The sequence below is a fragment of the Notothenia rossii genome, assembly GCF_949606895.1.
Source record: "Notothenia rossii genome assembly, chromosome: 5".
Taxonomy (NCBI): Eukaryota; Metazoa; Chordata; class Actinopteri; order Perciformes; family Nototheniidae; genus Notothenia; species Notothenia rossii.
Window position 1 is genome coordinate 25,189,157 of NC_136903.1, and position 25,648 is coordinate 25,214,804.

The following is a 25,648-nucleotide window of genomic DNA, read 5'->3' on the forward strand; positions in this document are numbered from 1 at the left end:
TTCAAACGTTGCAGTGATACAATAGCCGTGAGAAAAGATGTCCTTGCGCGTGTCAGACGAGCTGAGTAGAGTACTGTATGTTCTCTTCCTCCCTCCTCTTCCTCCCTCCTCTTCCTCTGCGCCGGCCCGCTCTCACAACACTGAGGTAATCTCATCTTGGATCTGAGAGATCAGGATCTGGGACAGCACGATGCCTGCAATCTGGAGGACAGTAGCAGCGCTTTACATTACACAACAGATTCTCTGAGACTGTACAGGCTGTGCCGAACGTGTCAAGGTCCCTCACACTCATTTGTCGCAGGCAGGATATTATTATAGAGGATCTTAACACTTCTTACGTCAAATAGAGGCTGATATCAAAGTGTTTCTCACAGCGAGAAAACACTATCAGTGGCAAACAGCTTTTAACAAAGCTTTCCAATAATTACAGGTTTGATTTAAATGTGTCTTGTTGGTGTTTAGTTTGGATGACAAAAAATAAGAAAGCTCCATCATTAGATTTCCTGCACAACAAAGCAAACTGGAAAACTAGTGAAATTGTTTTGACAGGACTCATGGGTAATTCACATGCTTCCCTTTTAACAGGATCATTGGGCACCCAATCAGCAGATATCAGAGACACAGAGATCAGACTTAAGATCTAGTGGCAAAGCTGCATGCTGTGGGAGAATCCAATGTGACACACTGTGGCTGAATCAGTTTGATAAGTAATTGTATTAATTATTTAGAAGCAGCTTTTTGATAGGTGCTAATTACATTTCATGCCAATAGAACTATTGACTTGACTTATCAAGAGCACTTAATGTGGGGTGATTTGAGGTGTTGTGCAGCGGTGCTTGGTGAGAGGAGGGAATCGTCAGTTTGCTTCTTTTCTTAGGCACATAATCTTACATTATCACACGCAGACCTCTACCTCGGTCTCACATTAACCTGAGCTTTCGGCCTAGAACACTGCAATAAATGAATAATGTGCAGTTAAAAATTCATCGTCCCATTGTGCCTAGTTATTGCTGTCTAGGTATAACCCTCCATTTTAAATCAGATCTGTCCCAATGGCTTCAGATTAAGCTTGGTTTCTTTTAGAGTCAGATTTTTATTAGGTTTTTTTCCCCTCTTCTCTACAAGGTTCTCATGTGAACCAACTTGTGCAGGGCAGTTTTTCTACCATGTTACTTCAGGAGAGGTTCAGGGTCCTGATTGATGGACTGCTGCTTGGACTACGTAGCTGCCTCGTCCAAATGCACCATGGAAGTCTCTGAGGGAGCACATCTCGTCAATATGTTGATCGCTACACACTCAATCCTGTGAGCCTCCAGTTGATGCCTATATCGACTTGTGTGTGTGCGTTTGTGTGTGGAAGCTTATTTAAAATAAGACTAAAGCCATTCCAACCCAGAATTGTCTGAGGTTACTGATGGCAATTAAATGTTGCCAATTAGTGGCAAAAAAATTGTGTTGTTACCTGAGGCAAGGCTAGACCAAGGGCAAGGGACCCCACTAGCAACAGATGAGATTCGATCCACAACACCGCTTTGTCGGCACAGCCCAACGGGAAGATTAACTTGTTTGCCTCCAGGTATTTCTGGGTTTGAACCCCAAACCCACACATAGTGTTGACCACCGTCTGTACACCACATGGACAAAGGCGAAGGACAGAGAGACAGAAAACGTTTTAGAAACTAGCCTTCTTGTTGTTTAAACAATGTAAATGTATTCATAAGATGTTTTCACACATTCCACATCTCTCATGTTATTTTAAATTCACAAATATATGAACTATTGTTACAGCCTAGGGAGAGTTTTGTTAATTGTAGAGACTTGGAGAAAACAACAGGAAAAGACTGCAAGCGAGCAATACAACTACATTAATTGAATGACAAAATGACCCTGAAGCAGTCATGCAGTTTCAGGCCAGCAGGTTGCAGCACTGCATCAGCCCTTCCGGTCTTTAATTCATTATATCGTTTTAAGGTCTTAACGTTTCATTTAAAAATGCGCGTTCCCGTGACAAGGGGTGCATTTCATGATGGGGGTGCATAATTTGACACAACACCAGCATGCATCCTTATCTGCACACATTTCATTTGTTATGCATGGAAAGGCGGCTGCATGTGTGACAAACCTTCATGAAACAGGGCTTCAATTTTGAAATCACTGCTGCCAACTCTGCTACAAAGGTTGCTCAGGTTACTGTAGGCAGCATATCGACAGCACTATATGCTGGAGATTAGCATGTTTTATCCATTTGTTTAACCTCAGCTTATACCTGTAGTTGTTTTTGTTGATGCAGTTTTCCTAGCTTAGCAAATTTCCTCTTGATTATTATATAATTCTGACCTTTTGTTCTGTTTCAAATCACCCCATGAACCTTGCTCATGGCTCACTAAGACTCTTTAAGTCGCATATCAACCTTTCATGTATGCTGCCTGCGAGGGAGAAAGTGTTGGTCATTGTCAGATCAGTTCCACACAACATGGCATAACACCCGAAGAAAAAGAAAGTAGCAGTAGGAGTTTGTCCCTGCAGATGTAGTCATGGTGATGTCACCTCAAGGCATATAAATACTAGGGCACATGCGTTAATAACGCGTTAATGCCAAACAAAATGAACGCCACTAATTATTTTAACGCGATTAACGCATATGCATTTTTTGCCCTCGGCCACCCCGTAGATTCAGAGCGCATCGAGTTTAAAATACCATCTACAAGCTGATGCTGACCGCCCCGATCCTGCCGTCCGCTTGCGGCAGACCACACTTCCACGCTCACCGGCAGGCCCCGACAGGCCATCGGGAAGACCGGGAGGGTGTGTGTATGTGTGGCGCGAGCGAGAGAGAGAACGGGCACATCTTACGTGTATTGTTGTTGTTAGCATCTGGTGCTAGCTAGCTGCGCTAACGGATATATGGAGCTGTTTCAACGAAAACAGAGGAGCGAGTCGAGCGACATTTCGCCGACAACTGCGCCGAGCACTTGACTTTATGCTGGTAGCCAGACAGTGGGACATTGTACGAAAAGTCAGCACACTCAGCACGGATAGTGCGCGCAACATGATTGCAGCGTCCAGGCAGCTCCTGTTCGAGATATGCCTTGAGTTGCACATAGCTCCAACGATCCATCAGTCCACACACACACACACACACACACACACACACACACACACACACACACACACACACACACACACACACACACACACACACACACACACACACACACACACACACACACACACACACACACACACACACACACACACACACACACACACACACACACTTTGTATTGTCGGAGAGAGGTTCCAGGTTGAATTGAGGCAAATATTTTTAATGTTCAGAGGTTGTTGTGTTTAATATTCATGAGAATATTTGTCATTGTTCAAATGATAATAAAAAAACATTTGCATAAAGCATATTTGTCCACTCATATGTTGATAAGAGTATTGAAAACTTAAAAAATATCCCTCTAAGGAACATTTAGAACAGATACAAAATGTGCGATTAATTTGCGATTAACTATGGACAATCATGCGATTAATCGCGATTAAATATTTTAATCGACTGACAGCCCTAATAAATACATAACTTATTCTTTTGTGACACACATCCAATGCCAAGCTTATAAATGGTATCTGTAATTGTAGACTCTGAGCTACATTCGATCAACTCTAAATGTGTCTTTTTGGAATCTTATTCAAGATTGTTTTAGGTATCTTTTCTATGTATTTGTCTACCTGTGTATATAAATGAGTTGTAACACTAACTGCTGTAGGGATGCTAATTAAGCCTGATAATCATGAAATATACTTTGTCATTTCGTCTCACTTTATAATTCAGCCTGACATTTTATGTTAGTCCTCTTGAGAGGGGAGTTTATTTAGTTTTGCCCTTACATGGCAGTTGTGAATAACGTAAAAAAAATCAGTCGATTTAACATTCATTTAAACAAGCAAGAAGCATTCAACTTTTTCTTTTTTCACATTAATCAAAAGAATAATATTTAATAGTTGTAATCTCTGTAAGTGGATTTACGACAACTCTTTCATAGCATGCTGTATACTTTTCTGCCAGTAAGTGGTAAAGGTTAAACTTTAAGTGCAGTTTCAGAGTCTGATACTTCTACACACAGGGTTTCCCCGGTGACAGATACATCTATACGTCCTTAGTCTGAGCTCCTTGGGACTCATTAGTAGCTTCACATTCCTCTGAAACCTGTCCTTTTTAGAGCTAAGACATTCCTCTGCACACTAACTGGCATTCAACATCAAGGCTTCTTTACAGCAGTGCTTTTAAATCACTTTACAGTTATCACTTTTCCATAAGGCTTTGTCCACGCTGTGTATCTCATACAGAGAGAAGCACGCACCTCTCCAGGAACAGGAGTGCAGCAGGAGTAAGGCACAGCACAGCGCTCCGTGCTGGGGTTCTCATGAGTACAATTAAAGTACAGGTTCCAAGACCAGTCTGTGTAGTTGTTCCATCCACAACACTTGAACTGAGAAAAACAGAGACAGCACACAGCATAGGTTTAAATGTAGACTTGTGGTCCTGCTCTAATCTGTACATCCTGCCAGTCTGGGCTTCTCCCATGGGGAAACCCAGGCTTCCAAAGTGTGCCAGTGTGTGCAGATGGAGGAGGAATATCGCAGGAGGAGCCCCGCAGAGCACAGGAACTGTATGTTGTTACATGTAGCCTCTCATGTGGAAATCCCTCAACCAAGGCCAAAAGAACAAGCATGCAGCTCTGTGGTTTCTTCTTGTGGTTTACTGGTTTACAGATCAATTTGAAGATGTGTGTGATGTGGATAGCTAAAGACACAAGTAAAGACACTCCAGCTAAAAGGCATTGGCCAGAGCACCTCTTTCTGGATGTAATCCATCAGATTCTGCAGATCCAGGTCATCCCTGTAGTGCACGATGGCTTTCTTCACAAACTTTCCCATAGCATCCCGGGTCTAAGAGAGGGGGGAGAGAGAGAATTATAGCGTTCATTTCCACATGTACCAAAGAAGTTTAATCGTTTTAATAACTTCATTAAAATTGCCAGTGTTGAACTTGTCTACAAATGTGTGCTCGGTGACACGGTGAAACCTCTTGAGGTTTTCTGGCTCCTTTTAATTACTTGAAGTGTCTTTCTGTGAACACACCTTTTAGACAGATGTCGTTGAAATCCTCACACAATTAAAAATGGATCATACATAGGATCATTCATATCCAAGTTAAACCGACTCGAGAGTGATCAGGCATGTATTTATCGCTAATCTTGGGGCTTGTCTTTGGATTTGATATACAGGCATTTTAAATGGCATATACAATATTTATGTTGCTTTGCACTGCAAATGTATTATAAAATGCCATCCAGGGATATACGCTACAAATGAGCTTTTAGGCTATAACCGTTTGATATGCAACATTAGTCTCATCAGTGAATATTCTACGATTCTGTATCTGTGCCTGTGAAAATAAACATAAATAATAATAATAATAATAATAATAGATGTCTAAGGGGGACACATAACATCCTCTTGTTTGCGTTGTGTGAGCATCCTGTGGAATGCAACTTGCCAAGGTGGCAGCGGAGCAGGAACTGCTGCAATGGGAGTATAGAATAACGACCATAATAAAAATCATTCGTGCCTTTGAGATCAATGTACACGGTGCATACCAACTAGAGCAGGTTCCGGCTGTTTCCACTGCAGAACATAATTGCTTGAAGTTGCCCATTTGATATTATAATGTGGTAATTTTTCATCAGCTCCACTTGAGCTGGAGAAACAAAACCCAGATGAAATATAAATGACTAACATTGATTTGTTTGAATAATTAAGATTTCAAACGAGATGAGATTGATTGAGACGTTAACATTGCGAGCTACTTTATTTATTTAGTCTTCCTTTTCCATGGTATTCATTTTTAATTATTTAGTTTGAGTGTAAGAAAATGTATTTTTCCTCCATCCTTAAGAAAAAACAAGGCCACAGTTGTACAGACTCAGTTCAGATGTAAATTATGCTAATAGGAACACTGTATGCTAATGATCCGCTGAACTTTAAAATGTCATTAAGCTTGAAATTAACTTCTGAGCACAGTTCAATTAACCCTCTGAATTCTTCTTCTTATTAAATCCTGCGTCTGAACAGGTTACATTGACAAATACCGTAAACTATCAAAATAGCCCAAAATCTTTATCCTGAAGTTGTTTTACTAAATTGTGTTAGCATCTATCCAGCATTCTCTCCCACCCCTTCACCCTGCCCTCCTCCCCTCTCTCTTGTCTTTTCACGTGGTGGTGTACGATCGTGAGCCTCGGAGCTCAAGTCACACCTCCTCATGTCATTAGTGCCAAAGTCTCCTTCCAGGGATCTGTTGAAATGGAACATTTCGTTCCGCTTTGAAGTACCGAAGCATTTGAATCATTTAGCAAGGAAGGATGCTGGGAGGCTTGTTAAACTGCTCTGTTTAGCAGCAGGCAGTCCGAGTTCTGACAGAGAACACAAGGGAGAGGAGAGGTATCGCCAGGCAGCAGGAACCTCGACACACACTGATGTCAGGGTGCGACGCCACCACTGGCTATTGTGTTTTCATTCCCAGAAGAGCCCTAATGGGATGTTACTGTAGGAGATAAGTGGATGCTAGAGGGGAAATCCTTTGCTTCCCTTATGCCTCCAAATCAATCACTGCGGTTGTGTACTGGTATACAAATACACAGGAATCCACATACTATACATTCATCGTTCTCATAAAGACATGGTTACTTTATTTCAGTGAAGTGAACCACCAACAGGGGTTACACAATCCTTATTGTTTCCTAAAAGGATAGGGAAATGAATTCTCCACACAAAATGTTTTCTTTACTATCTCTAAATTAGTTTATTTTCCTTGTTAAAAACTGTGTAATTGTTCCTGTTGAGGTTTATAAAACTCATTTAGATGAAGCCATTTGGATTGCAATATTGCATTTTGCAATGTTTTTGCAATTAGTGTGCATGTAATGAACACATTTGGTAGGGACTTAGGTTGGAAAATGGAAGGTCGCTGGTTCATATCCAGATTGGAATGAGGACAGAGTGTGGACTGGTGTCTGGAGAGGTGCCAGTGTGACTCCGGGGCATTGCGGAGGTGTCCTTGAGCATGGCAACAAGCCCCAGACTGCCTGATCCTGGAAGCCCCCTCGCTCTGAGACATAGAGTAAATTGAACCTTAGCCTAGGGATGTATTCATTGTTTCCTCTTCTTCTTACTGATTCTAAGATTCATCTTCTTATTACAGACACATGCATTTCCTAACATTTGGTCTACCTATGCTGTAAAATGTATAATCTTTTCAATGTACACACGGCATCTATTGCACGTCTGTCCGTCCTGGGAGAGGGATCCCTCCTCTGTTGCTCTCCCTGAGGTTTCTCCCATTTTTTCCCTTTAAACTGTGGGGTTTTCTCTGGAAGTTTTTCCTTGTACAATGTGAGGATCTAAGGATAGAGGGTGTCATTTTTTTCATACTGATATTCTGAACAATCTGTGCTGTTGTATTAGCTGTAAAGTGTCTCTACTGTAGGCTATTTTTATTATATCTCCAGCACTTTGGCTCGACCAAAAATCGTTTATAAATGTGGTATATAAATAAAACTTGATTTGATTTGAACATATGTCAATCAACACATTGCATTATGTACATCAATGTTAAGAATTTGGTTTAACTTTATATTTCAGTAGCTGTCTCTCCACCATCCACAACTTTGTTTTTGTGCAAGAGATTAAAGTGAATACACCCACAGATAATTACCATTGATAGCTATGGCAAGTATATTGGGTCAAAGATGTGAATGATGTAGATAACAAAAAGTATAGATAGTGATTCTACCATTTGCCTTCATTTTCTGAAGAAAAAGAAGTCTGGCTCACTGGAGCTCTGATCGTCTTTGGGTTCAATGTTCGCTGAACCAGAAGGGCACTCGGAGAGCCCTGGCTGTAATCATTGTTTTAATTTCCCTCCTGCAGCTATAAACTCTCTGACCGAGAACACACGACTGTTCCACACAACAGAGTTCATCGTTAAAAATGATCATTATATTTTCTCCTCAATGGTTTTACTGTAATTTGTGTTGTGGTAAAACAGCGTTCTCGCCTGCACGTCAGTAACATTTCAGTGTGAGAGTGGTAATGCAGTACGCGGAATGGTTTGTGGCTTTAAAAAAGGAAAAAAAAACAATAAAATCATGAAGTTGATGAGATAACAGTCTCTCAAATCCAATACAGAGACCAGTTCAAAGCGGGACAGTGCAGCCGGCAGGCAGTTCATGATCTGCTCTAATCTTCTTTCCATTTTGTCCCCCTTTTTCTTGAATGCATACACAAGAAAAAAAAAGAGGTAAAAAAGAACAAGCAAAACCCTAAACCTCGACATCCATCTCAATAATAAATGGCCTAGAGCATTTACAGAACAAGCTGTTGGTTGATTGAACATGCATCTGTATGATGCAACACAAAATCCAACAGAAATTTCAGGAGCCAGAGGAAACCAAGAACAGTCATGAGGGGCCGAAAATAAATGAAGAGAGAAACATGGAGTCAGTTAGTTGTATAATAGTGTGCGGTTTCTCAGGACAAACGCCTGCATGAATCCCCAAAGGTTCCCCAAATCCTGGTATACTTGTCCAGTTAGAGAACCTCATCTCTAGCAAGTTTAAACAGGAGGTCATGTCACTGATTAACAAGGAGGGAAGGAAGTTTTGAATTCCTTAAAAAAAAAAAGAAGCTCTTTTCCACAAGCAGGCCAAACATGATAGCCATTTGAGTCTAATATGATATCTTCTTTTCAACTTTATTGGTAGGGCTGCTCCGATCTGCGGAAAAGTTAAAAGTGCACTGAAATGTAATTGTAGGCCCCACTACAGCTCAAATTGGGTGCTTTCATCTCTTCTCTGGCAGACACAAACACTGATTTCCACCGTTGTACTGTGTATATGTGTTTACTTGTGCACGCTGTGGGGCTCAGACATCTCCCCTGCGGGTTCAGATGCTTTGCCTTGTTAAGTTTCATTGACTGTAGTTTACAAATGCAAACAATGTCCAAAAGCCGGTAAAATATACTCGAAATCAATGGAGCTCAGGTGTATTCGTGGTTGATGGTGTCACTGTGGAAAACAACTGGGGACCAAGTGGGACCTTTAAAGTGACTCTACTACAGAATAACTAGGCTAGACCACAACATTTCAGGAAAGAGACGCGTACCTGATCAGAATAGAAGAAGCCCATGATGGATATGGCTAGCTGGGTGAGGAAGACAAACGTCAGGGTGAAGGAGAACTAGAAAAAAAAGACACATCTTTAAAAAAATGTCCTGACTCAGACGGGATCATAACTGTCAGATTTGTTGTCACACATGAGATTTACGACTTGGATCTGGATGAGATAGTGTCTGTTATGTCTATTACTGTCTTGAGGAGGCGAATGTTCTCTCGCAGGGCTCCGATGCAGCCGCAGAAAGTGATGAAGAACATGACCACCCCCACCACGATTAGGATCACAGACGGGTCGATCAGGAACGTGTCCCGCACCGTGTCTGGCAGAGAGACAGCTCCTGTTAAGATATCGGACTACTTTCCTACCATCAGTTTCTTCCCTGTTCCTCATTTCTCTGTTTTCTAACAATGTTCAAATTAATTCTCTCTCTCCCACACCCTTATTTTTGTTTTCCCAAGCGCCTTTCCCACACTGGCTGACTTCATTCATTTAAAATATAAATGATCTGTCACGGATTATTCATGGTGCAGCTGTGTAATCAGTGTGATGAGGCCAGGTTAATCCGTTATGTTGTCCATCTGCATATTACAAGGTAAAATAAGGATACAGATAAATACTTGCTGACCCCAATAAATGTGAAAAATGATGGTCTTGTGTTGGGGTTGCTCCTCCGGTGTGCACTTAAAGGAAGACACCATCTCCCACAAGCACAGCTCAAGAGACCGTCATGTACGGAGGAGGAACAGTTTATCACAGGAGATAAATGTAATATAAGAAATCCCTTTCAGTAGTTGAAACAGATGATATTAAGCCATTTATGTGTGGAAAAGTGAATTTGTATGTAGCAGAATGTGTGAAAACGGTCCTGTACGTACCTGTAGCTTTCTGGACTTTAGCATACACCCCGATGGCAACAATTAACAATGAGAAAGCCTGGAAAAAGGAGGAAACATAACATTAAAACACTTTGTTTAAATGGCAAATAGTCGAATAAGAAGTTAAACCTTGATTTTTCCCTTTCTCCTTGATATTTCAGTTTTGTCTAAATGAATAGAAAATGGCTTAATCACTCCTCTAAAGCTCTTTAAACTACTAATGTTGTCTTTCCCTTAGCAACCTTATGCAAATTCTCTATTTCTCCCTTTACAATTCTAGAAAATGCAGCGGTTATTGAAGAATAATTGTTCTGGCCAGTTCTTTATTTTCACATTTGGAAGCTTTCAAGAAAACGATATTGCTTTTAGTGAGCTGTCTTTGTTTTGAACAGGTTTTATTTGCACTGTCGCACCAGAACAGGTGTGATCAGATTAGCGCCGGTGAGCCTTTCCCCTGGTGCTGAGTCGGCAGAGCACCTGAAGCCGTGTCAACAGCGGCAGTTTATGTGTGAGCGGTAAAAAAAGACAGATGGATGTCAGTTGGAAAGAAATAACAAAACATATGGAGCTCGGCTTTAATCATTTGAATTTCAAGGATTTTTCTGGGGGCACTTAAAGTGGAGGACTCGTGTTTTTGGCCTTGAGAATTAAAAACTTCTTTCTTCAGTATTTGACATTAACTCTTCTGTCTGAATCTCCCCAAAGTGGTTCTTGACCTTGGATAGAAAGCAATGGCAACCAGAAGCTTTAATGAGCAGTGAATGCGAAAAACAGGTTATATTTATTTTCTAAAGTGTCCTAAACTACAACAGCAGAAACCCATAGAAAGAAAGATAAAAAACAGAGTGAAGGTGAGAGAGGGCGAGAAAGCAAGAGATGGCGTGAGCACGAGGAGTTCAGGGTGTCAAGCCGCAGGAGACATTCTCTGTGCTTTTCTAAAAAGATGGGAAATGACATTACAGTGGCAAAAAAAGCTCCTTCTGTATGAAATATTGAACACAAAAGAAACAGCAGCTGCCCACAGCGTGCATGCATTGGATGAAAGGGAGAATAGCTTCTTTTAATGAGGTCTCAGAGCAGTGACAGCACCCAGGCCGGTGTGTTTGCTGTATAATGGTGCTGCTGTAGAGTTTGTTGTAAAACTGCAGAGGACGTGAACGCAACCTGACAGACGCTACACAATGAAACAACAAAAAGTGTGGAACCAGGGGCGGATCTAGATCAATATTCATGGGGTGGCAAGAGGGTGGCAGGAGAATTTCAGGGGTGGCATCCCCTGGCAGAAGTATATGCTGATTTAATCGCAGTCATATCAATCAATGTTAACTTGGAAAGCAACAATATTAATATTTTAACTCAATAACATTAGGTGACATTATTGTGGCACATCAGTAAAGCCTTAAATATAAATATATAAGGTGGCACATGTAATTTAATGAATTTTAACTGAATGAGTTGGTTTAACTCTTAGACCAGCAGGGGTACCAAATATGCAGACTGCTGCAATAAGTACATTAATTAACTGTCTCATCGATGTGTGTCTGTATGAATATGATAATATTAACAATTATATTATTCCTATCAGCTGTCAATCACTGTTATGATTCACATATTCAGTGTTATTATTAAATAAACTATATTTTTTGGAGGAGTTAATGATGAACGTTCCTCAAGATGCTCGCTCACCCTCCTTCAAATTTGAAAGACCAGTAATTAATATCATAATTCAAAAGAAGGAACAGTTCAGCGCCCCACAACTTCATTGCAAACAGTTACAACTTTGACTTTATCAGAAAGAACAAACATTAAAGAAATTACTAACTGCATCAGTTAGGGTTAAAAAAAACGTGTATTCAGCTAAAACATACATCGATGCAGTTATTATCCAGTGGAATGCCCATACCTACTCGCCTAGTTAAATCAAAGTGGTTACTTTTTTTTGGCTGGGCAGTGAAGTTTTACACACCGTCTTATTTGATTTTCTCAGGACTTGAAACTGTTTTTTGGGGGCAGACCCCCACAAAGAAGAAACATATATTTACACATGTAAGGTCATCTTCTTAAACTGTTTATTATTCTCATCGACTCATCCGTGAGCAGAGCATCAAGTTGGCATGTCTATAACAGCTGAATGTGGCGATTACCATCTTGATCAGCAAAACGCCTCACAAACTTATTAAGATTTAAAGCTATGGTGCGTTTTGATTCAATGCTGAGTACAGCCAAACTTGACAGGCTCTTCTCTGTCATAGTAGACCGCAAACAGTTGCGGCGCCAGAGTATTTGTGTTGGGTAATCTATGGTAGGGCTAACTCATACAGTGGGGCTCAAGTCAGTATTTGCAATGTAATTACATACACGCTCCCCTTGACCGTGAAACGCCACGCGTGAGGTTTAGATTATTCCTGTCTCAATCCAAATTGAACTGTATGAAATAAAAAGGCAAATTTCTCTTGTAGTAAATAAAAAAGGCGACCTGAAACCAATCCTGCAATTTTCCCACAGGTGAAAGAGTTGAAAACCCAACCCCTGCAGGGGGGTCTGGGGGGATTCTCCCCCAGGAGATTTTTTGAAATACTAACATCAAATACACATTCCGGTGCTCTCTTGAGAAGAAAAACAAATAAATATATATTACTACACGACGTATTTTAAAAAATGAATGCCATTTTAGTTTTTTGTTACTTTGTTCTGAAAGCTGAACCTGCTGCTCCTCACAGAGAGGAGAGGGAAGAGGCTGTGTGAATTACTTTACATTGTGGATAAGGGTGGATAGCCCCCATTGTTCTGTGTGTCAAAATGAAAGACAGCCCACACACCTATCAATCATCAAACCGTGGGGTCTTATAGTTGTACCGATGTATATAGAGATGTACTACAGCAAAAGTATTCTCCGTCGGGACTTCCTGCAACAACACCACGCCGTTATCGTGATTCTGATTGGCCAGAAGACATTATCAAAGATGTTCTATTGAGAAGACGATCACTACGTGACAAAAGTGTTCAAAACAGTTTCTAGTCTTCGGTATTTTCAGACAAGTGGCTACTGAAATCAATCTTACTAACTGCTGTCTGTGCAATTTACTCCGCACGAGTTGGCAGACTTTATTTTGCTTACTTTAACATTATTTTTCATGGTGGGGCCAAGCCATTTATTGGTATGGCTGTAGCCTACCCCAGCCATACCCTGACCGCAAATACCTCATTCCTTCTGTTTACTTGTATCCAAAATGCTTCTCGTTTAGCGCTGTCCTCCCGTTCAAATGAGATCGCCGCCAATCATATTTCCAAGCTCGCGCCAGGGGGGGGAGGGGTTACAAGGCTCGCGTCTTGTGCTGTATTCACTTGCACTCGAACATTAGAGATTTTCTCTCATAAATGTCCGATGAGCCACAACTTTTCTTTCAAAACAAAGCTGCCAAATGGGTGGCAGCTGGGGTGGCAAGGCATTTTTCTGAGGTGGCAGCTGCCACCCCGTGCCACCCCGTAGAACCTCCACTGGGTGGAACGTAGGTGGAATTAGAATTTCCTGTTGATTGAATTGTCAGGACTAATTTCCCTCCTAATCTTCATTGTTTTTCTCACTTTAAATAACAATATGCATGGCTTGGCTTTTATCTGTAGCTTCCAGATTCACAAACAATGACTCCCGATTACTAATTGTGTATGTATGCTTTTTGCATAACAAATGCCTTTTGTTAAGCCTGTACAAATAAAGCTTTTTTAATTTTTTAATTTCTGTTTTACAAGTCTGAGAATCCAAAGTTGGGAGAATCCATTGTACTGTACATGGAATAAATTGCTATGAAAAAGGTAATTTTAAATCAGCAGCCATTCACGTGCAGCCCATTATTTTACGTGTCACTTTGGTTTGTTTTATCCCCTGCACATTTTTGTATCAATAATCTGACTTGGGAGACAATAGCAGAACAAACCATAAAGATCGACATTTTCTTTAGAACTGAAGTGTTTTTAAGATTTTTGAAAGCACAGTTTGTTTATTTGTTTCTTAACAGATATTCTCTGTTGTGTAGGAGTGTGTCAGTTTGCAACTGTGTGTATTTATGTGAGTACGGGTGGCAGCGTGCATGTGCTATAGACACACACATGCACACACAGTGATTGTATTCCAGCTCTGTTTTCAGGCTTTTCAAAGGGATGAATCAGGCTTCTCCCGCTGGATTGTGTGTGGAGGTGAAAGCCAGCTGAACTGAGCCGTGGGGACGGGGGGACAAAGACCTGATGGATTAGGGCTGCAGTGTTCACTTCTGGGCCCGTGTCTGATAAACAAAGTCAACACGGGCTGGGCTGTGCGGCTGCTTAGGGCTGCAGTTAACTGCAGATTGGCTCCAAACACAGCTACAGTAGAGAGCGGTACAGTGTTTGCAACCCTCGATGTGTTTGTGTGGGAATGGATAAACAGGGACATGATGGAGATGTAGGGACTCTGCAGAGATGTGATCCTTCTGCTCAAAGTAGTAATGTAGTAGGGGTGAGAAAGAGTCTCAAGTATGTGTTTGTGTGTGTGTTTGTGTGTGTGTGTGTGTGTGTGTGTGTGTGTGTGTGTGTGTGTGTGTGTGTGTGTGTGTGTGTGTGTGTGTGTGTGTGTGTGTGTGTGTGTGTGTGTGTGTGTGTGTGTGTGTAAGCAACTTAAGATGATGGTCATAGGGCCCTATGGATGGTTTAATGGCTGCAGGGGTGTGTCTCCTATGCATTCCTCTCTTCCTCTAGCAGTCCTGGTTGTCTCCTACTCAGTCACACTACGCACTGGAGCCTGTACTAATGTATACTTTGTACCCTTTGTATATCGGATGTTCCATTCAAGTCTGTCACATGATGCTTCAATGGCGCCATCCGTCAAATTTTAAATGTGTGCATTTGATAGGATTTTTTATCTAGAGGTTGTTAAACACTTTTATGTTATAAAGGTGTATGTTGTTGATGCATATAGGCCTACTATTATTTGTTTTTCATATTTGTTGAGGTTCTCTTTGTTTGACTCTATGATATTTTGAACATAATATACAAATACTTTTTAATGAAATAGTTTAACATGACATTTTCAACATATAATAGTATCACTACTTTTTTGAAATTCTATATAATTACCTCTTCCAACTGTACTACATATTTGTTATGATATTTCCAACAAACTATGCTACAACTTCTCTATGATATTTTCAAAAACTATATTATGACTTTCTTCCACATACCATTAATTTTCATATTTCTTATTTTATGCATACAATGAAGTCAAAGTATACAATATCAAATTACTTTATTTGATATCGTATACTTGACGTTTTCCTTTTTTTTTTTAAAATACTGTACTATCACTGTTTTCATGGTATACTTGACAAAAATGTTAAATTACTTTTTCAATTTACTAAACTATCATACTATGCAATGCCTAATTTTCATAGTTTTTTTATTTACTATGCCATGACTTTTTTTCATTATATTTTCAACCTACAATACTATGACTTTATATGTCAACTTTTTTCATATCTTTTTAGTTACTTTTAAATTACTTTTTTTGTGTGTTTTTGACATACTATGCTTTGACTCTTTGGGACATTCTAGAATATGACCTTTTTTCAACATACAAAACTATGACCTTATATTTTTCGACATACAATACTGTATGATATGGTATACTAGGACTTCTTCTCCACACACTATATTATGACTTTTGTCGACATACTGTACTACAACTTTTTTTTTGACACACTTAACTATATACCGTGAATGTTTTTTTAGAATGTGGACTTAATGACTTCTATTACTTTTTTGTGACTTTTCTTGACAGACTATACTATGATTTATTTTGTAAAATACTACACTGCGACTTTTTACTGACTTTTTAATGACTTTTTAATGATATAATCACAAACATTTCTTTATAACTTTGTCATGAATTCATATCTGATATATGATACTACTATTGAATGCTATACTGTATCATTTAAAAAACGTTTTTATGACATACAAGACAATGATTTGTATTCATCATAGCAATACAGTATAATGCTACACTTTTTCATGACTTCTTCATGGCATACAATACTATGATTTTTGTCATGTCATTTTATTTATCTATTATGCTATCATTTTTTCATGATATTTTATGACACTATGACTATTTATACGGATCTATACTGTGAGTTTTTGGACCTTATTATGAAAAACTATAAAATGAAATCTGGTGACTTTATGACATACTGATCTTAAACCAATTCCTTTTCATATCATACATATACTGTAGCTATAAGTACTCCAACAATGAATGTGGTCTGAAAGAGTATGGAATTTAGCATTGTTAATGATTACTATTGTTATTCAAATTAGGTTAGTCATTCCACAATCCCTACATATTCCCTTTGTAACTTCAACAACATGTACCCCCCGGGTAGACAACATGCACTACTGAATATAATATGAACAACATATCTGTGCAGACATGATGTGAAACAATGCAGCCTACATTCAATAACCGCCTAAAAGTAGCAGTATGAGAAAAACAGAAACATTCAGATGCAGACTAGCAGCAGGCCTACACAGAGACCAGTCATTTTGGAGTTCAGCCTGACTCTGGGCTCATCTGATCTGAATGCACAACTCACCATATGCTACATTGATGTATGAGCAATCCCTGAGTCCATATATAACTGTAGTAAACTTAAAATAGGTATCAGCGGGGTGGCAGGGTGCTCATGCTGTTTGCAGCTACGGATACTATCGGAATTATATTTGTTCATTTATTATTTGTAAGCTTTTTCCTTTTTTTCCTTTGCCCTCCTTGTTCTTGCAGGTCTGACTTTTTTGGAAAGCTACAATTCCATAATAGCTTGTCATATTTATGAGAGAATATACATAACCTCTGTGTTTTTGTCAGAAGTAATCTATCAACAGTAGAACTGTACTTACCCAGAATAGAAAGCTGAAGAAGAAGAGAAAATATCTGATCCAGGGGTTGACGAAGGAGAAGGTCTCGTTGCGGTTCAGATTCTGTTTCCTGTCCATTGTTTGTTGGTGTTTTTACAAACGTGTAGAGCTAAAGTTTTGCTTCTAAACAGTCCTTAGTCCGAGCCCCGCCCCGCAGACACTCAGCTCCCATGTGAATCTCTGAGGAGGGGGTGAGCTTTGCTGGCTGTGGTGGTGTCATGCTGGCTAAAAAAGGGGCTATGGGACTGTGACGCTGCCCCTCCATGCGGGTAGGGCCCAGAACTGTGTAGGCAGACGAGTCAGATTACACACAAAATATCTCTGGCTGACTGCAGCTGAATGGCTTACAAGCTGTGGAGTATTGTCAGCCTGCTGTTGGATGTAAAACTTTCTTCAAAGTCCCTAGATACTGAAACATTTGGGTAATAAATAAGCATATTACCCACATGTTTCAATTAATGTTTATTGCTCCTGATGGCTTTGGTTCTTGTTTGCAAATTACAGCCTAAAAGTCAGATGCTTTTCTGTAAAAACTAGAGCACAAATATTGTTGACAAAGGCTCCACAATGGTATCTTTTAGAAGAAGAGCATCTAATGTAGTTAGATAAAATCAGTTCTGTTCTGACATTTCCGCTGTGCTGTGTGTGTTTGTTCTTGAGAACAAATCTGTTGAATGTCAGCGAAATATAACTAAAATGAATCAAAGGTCAATTATGTTAGGCCACCTATTCTGTAATAAGATATAGAGGCTAAACACGATTGGGAAACATTGATCATCTGTCAGACTGACAACAGAGATCATCTGAGGATGGGGAACAGAAATACAAATATATCAAACTATAAACTTAATTTGGATGTATGAAGAATTCACTACTGGCTCTCTTCTAACTCAACATCATAACTCAGAAATGTCGTCTGAACTGTCCTTGGAAAAAGGATCACTATGTGAATTCTAAATCCAACGGTTTTTTAAATCTTAAGTGTCTCCTGTGGAGTTGCAGAAGGACATAGTGTCCCTCAGGTACCTCATTACCTTGCCAGAACAAAATGAAGAATTAATGAGATTAAAATCATTTTCATTATAATGCGATACAACTCTATTTAAAGTCCCACGGGCACTTCGCTGCATAGAGTTTCTCTTTACCTTTGGAAAATGAGATGGTTTGATTTGAACTGAAAATAAGTTGTTTTACAGATTTTTAACACAATGAAAGTTTTGCAGCAATTATAATACAAAATAAATATATATGTAGATAAGATAAGATTCCGTCTATAAAAAAAACAACTTTTATAAAGGGTCCCTTATGTCGACATTATGTCGGAACTAACTATTTACATAAGGGTCCCCCCATACACCGCAAACTTACTTTTTACAATTATATAATTATGAAATAATGTTCCCCCCCAAATCAGAAGTAACTTTTTAGATAAGAGTCAGGAATTAACTTTTAGATAAGGGCTTCCCCTTACTGTATATCCGGAACTTACTTTTTAAACAAGGGTCCCCCCTTATATATATTTTTTAGATAATGGTCCCCCCTACTGTCGGGTAATCATATTTTTAGATAAGGTTCCCCCTTATCTAAAAACGTAATATTTTAGGTACAGTACAGGTAAGAAAGAAAGCAATTGCAAGATCTCACCAAATGTTCTCAGCTTGATGCACATTATCCTGCAGACTCCTTCTCCTGATCTGTTAAAAAAGAGAATGGATCTACCGTCTGAATTTAACCTTATTATCAAAAAAGTATTTTTCCAAAATAGCGGAACGCTTGGCTTTTGCCCTTCCGTGGATAATTGTATGAATATGGAGACCAGAACATTTGATTATAGACTGAAGCAGCTTATCAGCGGATGACTCTGTTAAGGAATGGGTCAAACCATCTTGATGTAAACAAGCTCTTTGAGACCTCACAGATCACCCTCTGACATAAGCATTAACCACAACTTTGTCAATGATTTAGAGTTTCCATCTTTGAAACCATTTGGCCTTAAGCTGGAAAGGCCTTAGCAAATTTATAGAGGCTATTATTTTCATACTTTACTATCTTAAATTTATTTTGTGCGTCTAAGCCAGGCTTTTTCATATCTGGGCATCAAGATAACCCGCAATACATCCTCCAATTTTGAGAAAACCTTGCCCAAATTAGTTTGAATTCCTCAGCTCTCCCCCTAAAGCCTGAAAGACTCTGAAGAATTTGACCTCAATTATCTTTCTCAAAACATTGTCCAACTAATATCTGGTGTTCTTCAGAAGGGACATTCACTAAGATCTTTTCAGCTAACTAAGTTTTAAAAAAGAACAAACAGTATGAAGCTACAGTAAGCCTGCAGCCGCATTAGTCATGCTGTTTCTCCATTTGAAGTGATGTCAAAACAGGATGACAAAGACTGAAAAGATTTGCTGCCTTGTATTTAAAAAGATAGCGGGTTCACTCCGGGCAATACGACAGATTGGGAACAGATAACAGCAGAACAACCTGCAGAGATCAGCTCCACTGCAGGTTAACACGCTGAATAATGCAGAGTGGGGACAAACCCATCAAAATGAAAGCTTTCCAATTCAGGTTAATGGAATGATTTCCGTTTAGGATGAGGGGGAATAAAAGAAAAGTGAAATGCTGTTATCACAATTAGAACAAATATATATATCCACGGTTGATTCTGTTTACTTTATTTCAGTACATGTTACTCATACAAAATAATCTGTACAAAGGCTAAAATAGGTCATATTTTTGCATAGAAGGAACAGTGAAGTAAAACAAAAAGCCAGGAGGAAATGGCACAATAAACTCAACTGACTATCACACTCTGATAACAATTAGGTTAAAAAAGGGATAAAGCTTCGTATAAAAATACTCTGCAGCTCTCTCTATGCCGTAGAAACAAATTGGAGATGGTTCCTACTTTCAGCATCTTCCTTTGTTCTTTAAAAAGCAAACTCTGCTCCACGGGCTGACTACCATTAGCTCATCTCAGCATCTTTAGGACAACAGTCCCATCAGGTCTTGTTATTCTATAAAAGAAGAGGCCTTTGAAGGCCACAATGCTACTATGTCTTTGAATACACCATGGAATCTGATGTGACGCCGTTTCACATTGCTCTTCATACCAAGTCCTGCCTTCAAATCGCCCCAAGAATTCATCATCAAACTCTTTTTAAACGCTGCCTAAACAATTGATAGCTACATAAAAAAGGGAACACATTAGAAGCATCGAGTCATTAAACATGAAAAGCAATGAGCGTACTGTATGGCGGGATTTTGTGACACTCTTTTTCTTTATTTAAAAATAGTTGATTTAGAGAATAAAGAGAAGGTAATCCACCTGGTATAGATATTTTCAGAGTGCTTTCACATGTAGCAGAAAACTCCACAGGACAAACGGGCAGGTATCAGATAGTGCCACCCAGCAGAACACAACATCAAACACACCATTTCCAGAGCATACATTTCAACTACTCAGATATTCAGCTTTAGCACAGGGAGGAAGGATTAGGAGGAGATTACAGAAATAATATGTCGATGTGGCAAAAAATAAATAAAATACTTTCTGTCTCAAAATTCTTCACAGCAGACAAAACACAATTACTGCGTGTGCATTCTTCCTTTACCAGCTCTGTGGCTTACTGGGAGTGCTTCCATGGATAAGAGGGAATACTTTATACTCTTTCCAAAAACACAGACAGAAACATGTCTTACTACAAGATGCAAATCAAATATGAAAACCATACACAAATTGACATTGCTGCTGCACTTCAGAGGAAATATATGACACATGAGAAAATGGATAACATATGAGTGGAAAACATGTCTGTTGATGAGCGGAAAAGAGCACGGGTTGTTAGGCAATTCACAATGGAAATGTAACTGTCAATGTAAATGTGATTACAAGTGTCAGAGTTAAAGTATAACAGTAAATTACATCAGTTGTAAAATTAGCATATTTATATCCGGGTAATACGGTGATATACGGTAGTGACATGGGCTCTGTGTTGTACAGTGTCATCTAATATATCATGCTCTAGAAATACAAAATAGGTCTTACACTGGCAGTTTTAAAGGCATACTGCAGATTATACTAACCCGTCTAAATTTAATTAAACTAGGTCTTATTACAAAAAAGCCTGCGACAAGCGTGCAGTACGTCTTTTGTGGGCTTCACACCCAATGCTAAATGCCAAATTTCCCGTCTTTATCAATTCTGACTTAATTGCTCTAACTGCCTGAAGCGATGTTAAGACAGAAAGGCGTTTTTTTTGCACCTTGTAGAGGAACATCGCAAAGACTAATCCTCTAAGAAACAAATGTTTAATGGTGTCATGTTCTTACAATGAGCGACGACGAACCTCTGTCATGAGTGAAAAGAAATATAATAATAAAAGCCATTTAAAATGGACAACAACAGAAAATTCAACAGTATATTGTATAAAAACAGACATTTAAACAGTGACAACCAATGTACAACAAATAACATCATTAAACAGCTTCTGTTAAAATGGCATTCATCCCTGTACTCTAAAAACATGAAGGAACATTTTCTTGGACAAAAAACATGAAATGTAGTCGACAGCGGCAGAGCTGTGAGGGAGTTTAGCTCACGGGCGGAGAAATGTCAGTGCAGTCAGATCAGTGTTGGGGGGGGAGAGGTACTGGCTGAATCTCTGAAGTACGACGTCAGAGCTGGAGACAGACACTGAATTTGTTTCATCCCCCTATTTTGTATCTCCTATTTTCTCGAAAAGCGGCGTCCATATCCATCTTGGCTGCAGTTAGGCTAGGGTTACAATGATTTACACAACTTGATATAGCTATTTTATCCAATACCCCCTGCAGCGTGTAGGATGCAGCTGCCTCCAGGCGTCTAAAGAGCACAGCTGTATTTCCACAGTGTCAATACTGCCAGTTACTGTATATGTAGTGCCGGGTGTCTGCAGTAAATAAGGGATGTGCAGAGAGTTTGTGAAGGCAGCCAAGCAGAGGCGATGTGACCACTCGTGCCTGCGCTGTACATCAGCAGCTGTCATGTTCCCCCCGTGGACACAACAAGAAGAGGCGAAGCATATGGGGGAATCAGTGAATCACAGCCAGCAGGGTCGCTGCACATGGCGGCCCAAATATGTTGCCTTCTGATGCACAAACCTCCTACTGAAACTGTGTCTCTCAGATTAAGTCATTATCAAGAAAATAAAGAAAAACCTGTTCAGAAGGACTTCAGGTGATGCTCTAGTCTTGAGGCAAACAGGCTGCTCAACTGGAATAACTGTTGGTGGGTAATGCTGTGTCTCCTGTTAGCTCATGTTTCCAAGGCTTTATCCAACTCAACAACAGTTATACAATTGATACTGCAGTCACATGTGGTCCCAATGATTTCCCTACTCCATTTCAAACAGCAGCAAACAAATGATCCTCTTTTTTCAGAGCAATGGGGAGGTCTTCCTGTGCTAAAGCATGAAAAGGCTGCGTCCAAACAGAACACTCCCTGTCTGATATATTGTGCACATATTTTAATTCAGAGTATGAAATATATTTGCACGACAAAGTGCCCTCCAAAATCACTACACTGGATGTAATCTAATTAGCCAACCCCAACAGCTGCTCCAAAAAGTGTTTATGAGAATATGACAATGTCACATTAACTTGACATGTCACTGACTGAAGGCAACATTCAGTTATAATATGATCACAATCTGTCCTGTCCATTTTCGTTTTAGTCAATTGAATGGAGAGAGAAAATAGCTCTGGATTTGGCTTTGAGCACATTTTACAACTTTTACACCCTTATGATTTAAGTAAGGGCTTTAAAAGTTTTTGCACTGGGTACTTCATTTATTCAAAAGAATAAATATCCGCTGTTTTACAGACATCGCTTTCCCAATGAATGTCACTGGGAAAAAGTGTGTTCGGTCCCAATGACCCACAGATTGAAGTTGTGTTACCATGCAACATTTAGCCACTAAACAAATCTTTGCTTCACATCCTGGTGCACATTCCGGGCTTGTGCGTGATACCAGGAACCTGAAATCAAAGTATCTAAATGGAATTCAGCCACGTTTAATTTGTATTAGTTACACCTATGCTTTTTCTACCTCAGAATTTCTTCTGTAAAAAAGTTTATTCAATCTGATTATCAGCCTCAAGAACATGAGCAGTCACAGTTTAATCACAATCCGTTAACAATTAAGTATTTTACATCGCCTCTCACAAAATGTTTGACGCTTAAAGCAGATAAGCTTGAAGGGCCTTTTCTCTAAGTCACCGCAGGAGATGAAGTATTTTCAGTCTTTAAGAAGCCGGCTGATATTCAGGCCTCCTGCAGCGAATCAGCGGTAAACAGACACATCGAACATGTTGCAACACCTATCTTTCTTAGCTTTGATCCTCCTACACCCCCTCAACTGTGGCTGCAGGAAACAGAAGCTAACGTGAAATCAGGGAGGTTCTGAACCAAAGCAACTGCGTGATGAGCTGGAATGTCAGCAGAGAAATTGTGTGTGCACGTATGGAGCATAGAGATCATTGCTTTCTGACATGTGGGGAGAAAATTGGGGTGAAGAAAAAAAGAAATTGAGGCAATGGGGGATTTGAGAGAGAGGGAGAGTGAGCAGGGCAGAGCAAATGGATGAAATCGCCCAAAAATATAGGAGAGAGGGTCTCTAGCCGCCTGCGCTGACACAATTGATGGTAGCAGGGAGACAACATGTCTGCCTCACTTTTGCCCCTCGTGCCCTTGATTTGTTGTGTGTTTCTATGTGGCAGGTTTTCCACTGCAACTTGAACAATGTGATAAAGCTCATTCCCAGTCACGCACACACACACACACACACACACACACACACACACACACACACACACACACACACACACACACACACACACACACACACACACACACACACACACACACACACACACACACACACACACACACACACACACACACACACACACACACACACACACACCAGTGTGTTTTCTCCAAGGGGAAACTACATCAACCAGATCTATACACTTGACAGTCCCGGTGGAGCCCTAATAAACAGTCATTTTACACCATTTGTATCGTCTCATAGGAAATGGGACTACTTTCGCTGTGTGGCAGCGTAAAGTGTGTGTTCGTAGGAAAATGTGTGCATTACAATGTATTATTCAGGAGATAATGTAGAAGTTGGTGCATAAATAACCCACTGAGGATTTCTCACGCTTTCACACGACTTTCTTCAATCAAGCTACATTTACCCAAACTCTCTATAGCCGAATGAAAAAAATATGAATAACATTAAACATCGTCCCCACACGTCTGTGCCCCTCAACAGCAGCGTCACGTCAAACCGAACCCCACACACACACATCTGAGAGCTGATTGCACTGATCTGTTCAACACTTCCACAGGAGAATCCATGACATACAACAAAAAAAGAAGACATTTTGACAACTCAGTTAAATCAGTAAAGTACAAAACTAGCATGCCATGTTGGAACTTTTCCTCATTTACAAGTGAAAACGGGGCTTGACTTTTATCAACATGAGGAAACTCCACAAGAGGCAGAGGCTATCATCAGTTTCATATCTTGTCTTTGCCACGGGCGTTAGGACATTAGTAAAGTCTTCATTGTCTCAAAGTCCATCCTTCCTTCCAGCAAAATGTTAGTCCAAGCAAAAAAAAGAAATGAATAGTACTCAAGAGGAGTGACAACCAATGGGATTCTCTTCCTTGCCAAACGTAGGTGTCCCTTCTCCTCCAGTTGTGTTACTCTTTGGCAAAATGGATGGCGAGGAGAATGTAGAGGGGACACAGCTGGAATCTGTACAGAAGGTCTGGTAAGGGGGGGGGGGGGCAAAGAATGCTCTCAAGAGGTTGTAAAGTGAGGGGGGCAGGGGTGTTTAATTCAGAGTCTTATCCCATCAGGCAGTGGGGCTCCTCTCCATTGGGTGCCTTCCCCGAAGGCTAAGCATCGTACTTCTTCCCCGTTCTGTGGATGTGGTGGAACAGCGTCATGGAGAACGCCATGCCCAGGAGCTGTGGAGGAGATGAGAAGAAGATATTGAATTTGTGTCTGCATGTATACATATAAATATATATATATATATACTGTATATATATTTGTGTGTGTACGTTTATATATATATATATATGTGTATATATATGTGTCTGTGTGTGCTCTTTTTGATGTTGTTGCCATTGGCCGCATTGAGTTTAGATGCACTATAAATCCTGTAGTGGAGCACAGGCACATGTTTCGTTCACTCTCTTTTTTCCCCTCTTCAAACGATAGCTCTGGAATCTTTGTGATGGAGAAAATGTAAAACGTGCAGAAGCATTAAGTCAATGAAGTAAATTGAGATGCCACTGAATCAAAGTAGCCTGCTATCTCTTTGAAGTTTCCATTACCCCTGATACTTCTACATCAAACACAGTCACAAGGATGATCCTAAAACCATTATCTGTCAAAGTTGTAATGGCAGGGAAACGGCAGAGTAGTGTGCATAGTCTTTGCTAAAAACGCAACGTGGACTTTCTGCAAACAGAATGCACTGGGGATTCCTGCGGGATGTGATTAGCCTGGGAGAGCTGCCGATTCTCCTCC

The 25,648-nt window shown here is 40.0% G+C and overlaps 2 protein-coding genes across 7 annotated transcripts in view; both read right to left on the reverse strand.

Moving 5' to 3' along the window:
- Positions 1-65: 65 nt before the first annotated feature.
- Positions 66-17,226, reverse strand: tspan33b (tetraspanin 33b). Of its 2 annotated transcripts, XM_079682379.1 has the most exons (8): positions 17,043-17,226; positions 10,116-10,173; positions 9,432-9,559; positions 9,229-9,303; positions 4,858-4,953; positions 4,365-4,493; positions 1,463-1,624; positions 66-201 (listed from the first exon to the last, which is right to left on the reverse strand). In XM_079682379.1, exons 1-8 carry the CDS (start codon positions 17,136-17,138, stop codon positions 133-135), a joined length of 813 nt encoding a protein of 270 aa, XP_079538505.1. In that variant the 5' UTR covers positions 17,139-17,226; the 3' UTR covers positions 66-132. The 2 variants fall into 2 exon arrangements, with proteins under 2 accessions (XP_079538505.1, XP_079538506.1); XM_079682380.1 differs by lacking the exon at positions 4,365-4,493.
- Positions 17,227-19,714: 2,488 nt separating this feature from the next.
- The window catches only part of tspan9a (tetraspanin 9a), a 211,111-nt gene continuing 205,177 nt past the window's right edge, over positions 19,715-25,648 (reverse strand). For all 5 annotated transcript variants that reach the window (XM_079680012.1, XM_079680011.1, XM_079680010.1 and 2 more), the window contains one exon: positions 19,715-25,080. In XM_079680012.1, coding sequence (XP_079536138.1) covers positions 25,009-25,080 — 72 coding nt within the window. In that variant the 3' untranslated portion in view covers positions 19,715-25,008. The remainder of the gene's footprint in view (positions 25,081-25,648) is intronic.

Excerpts from the sequence above, each read along its gene's own strand:
- tspan33b (XM_079682379.1), bottom strand. The coding sequence starts at position 17,138 with ATGGACAGGAAACAGAATCTGAACCGCAACGAGACCTTCTCCTTCGTC. Across the intron at positions 10,174-17,042 it reads TCTTCAGCTTTCTATTCTGG|GCTTTCTCATTGTTAATTGT; the intron begins GTAAGTACAGTT and ends TCCTTTTTCCAG. Across the intron at positions 4,494-4,857 it reads TGGATTACATCCAGAAAGAG|TTCAAGTGTTGTGGATGGAA; the intron begins GTGCTCTGGCCA and ends TGTTTTTCTCAG.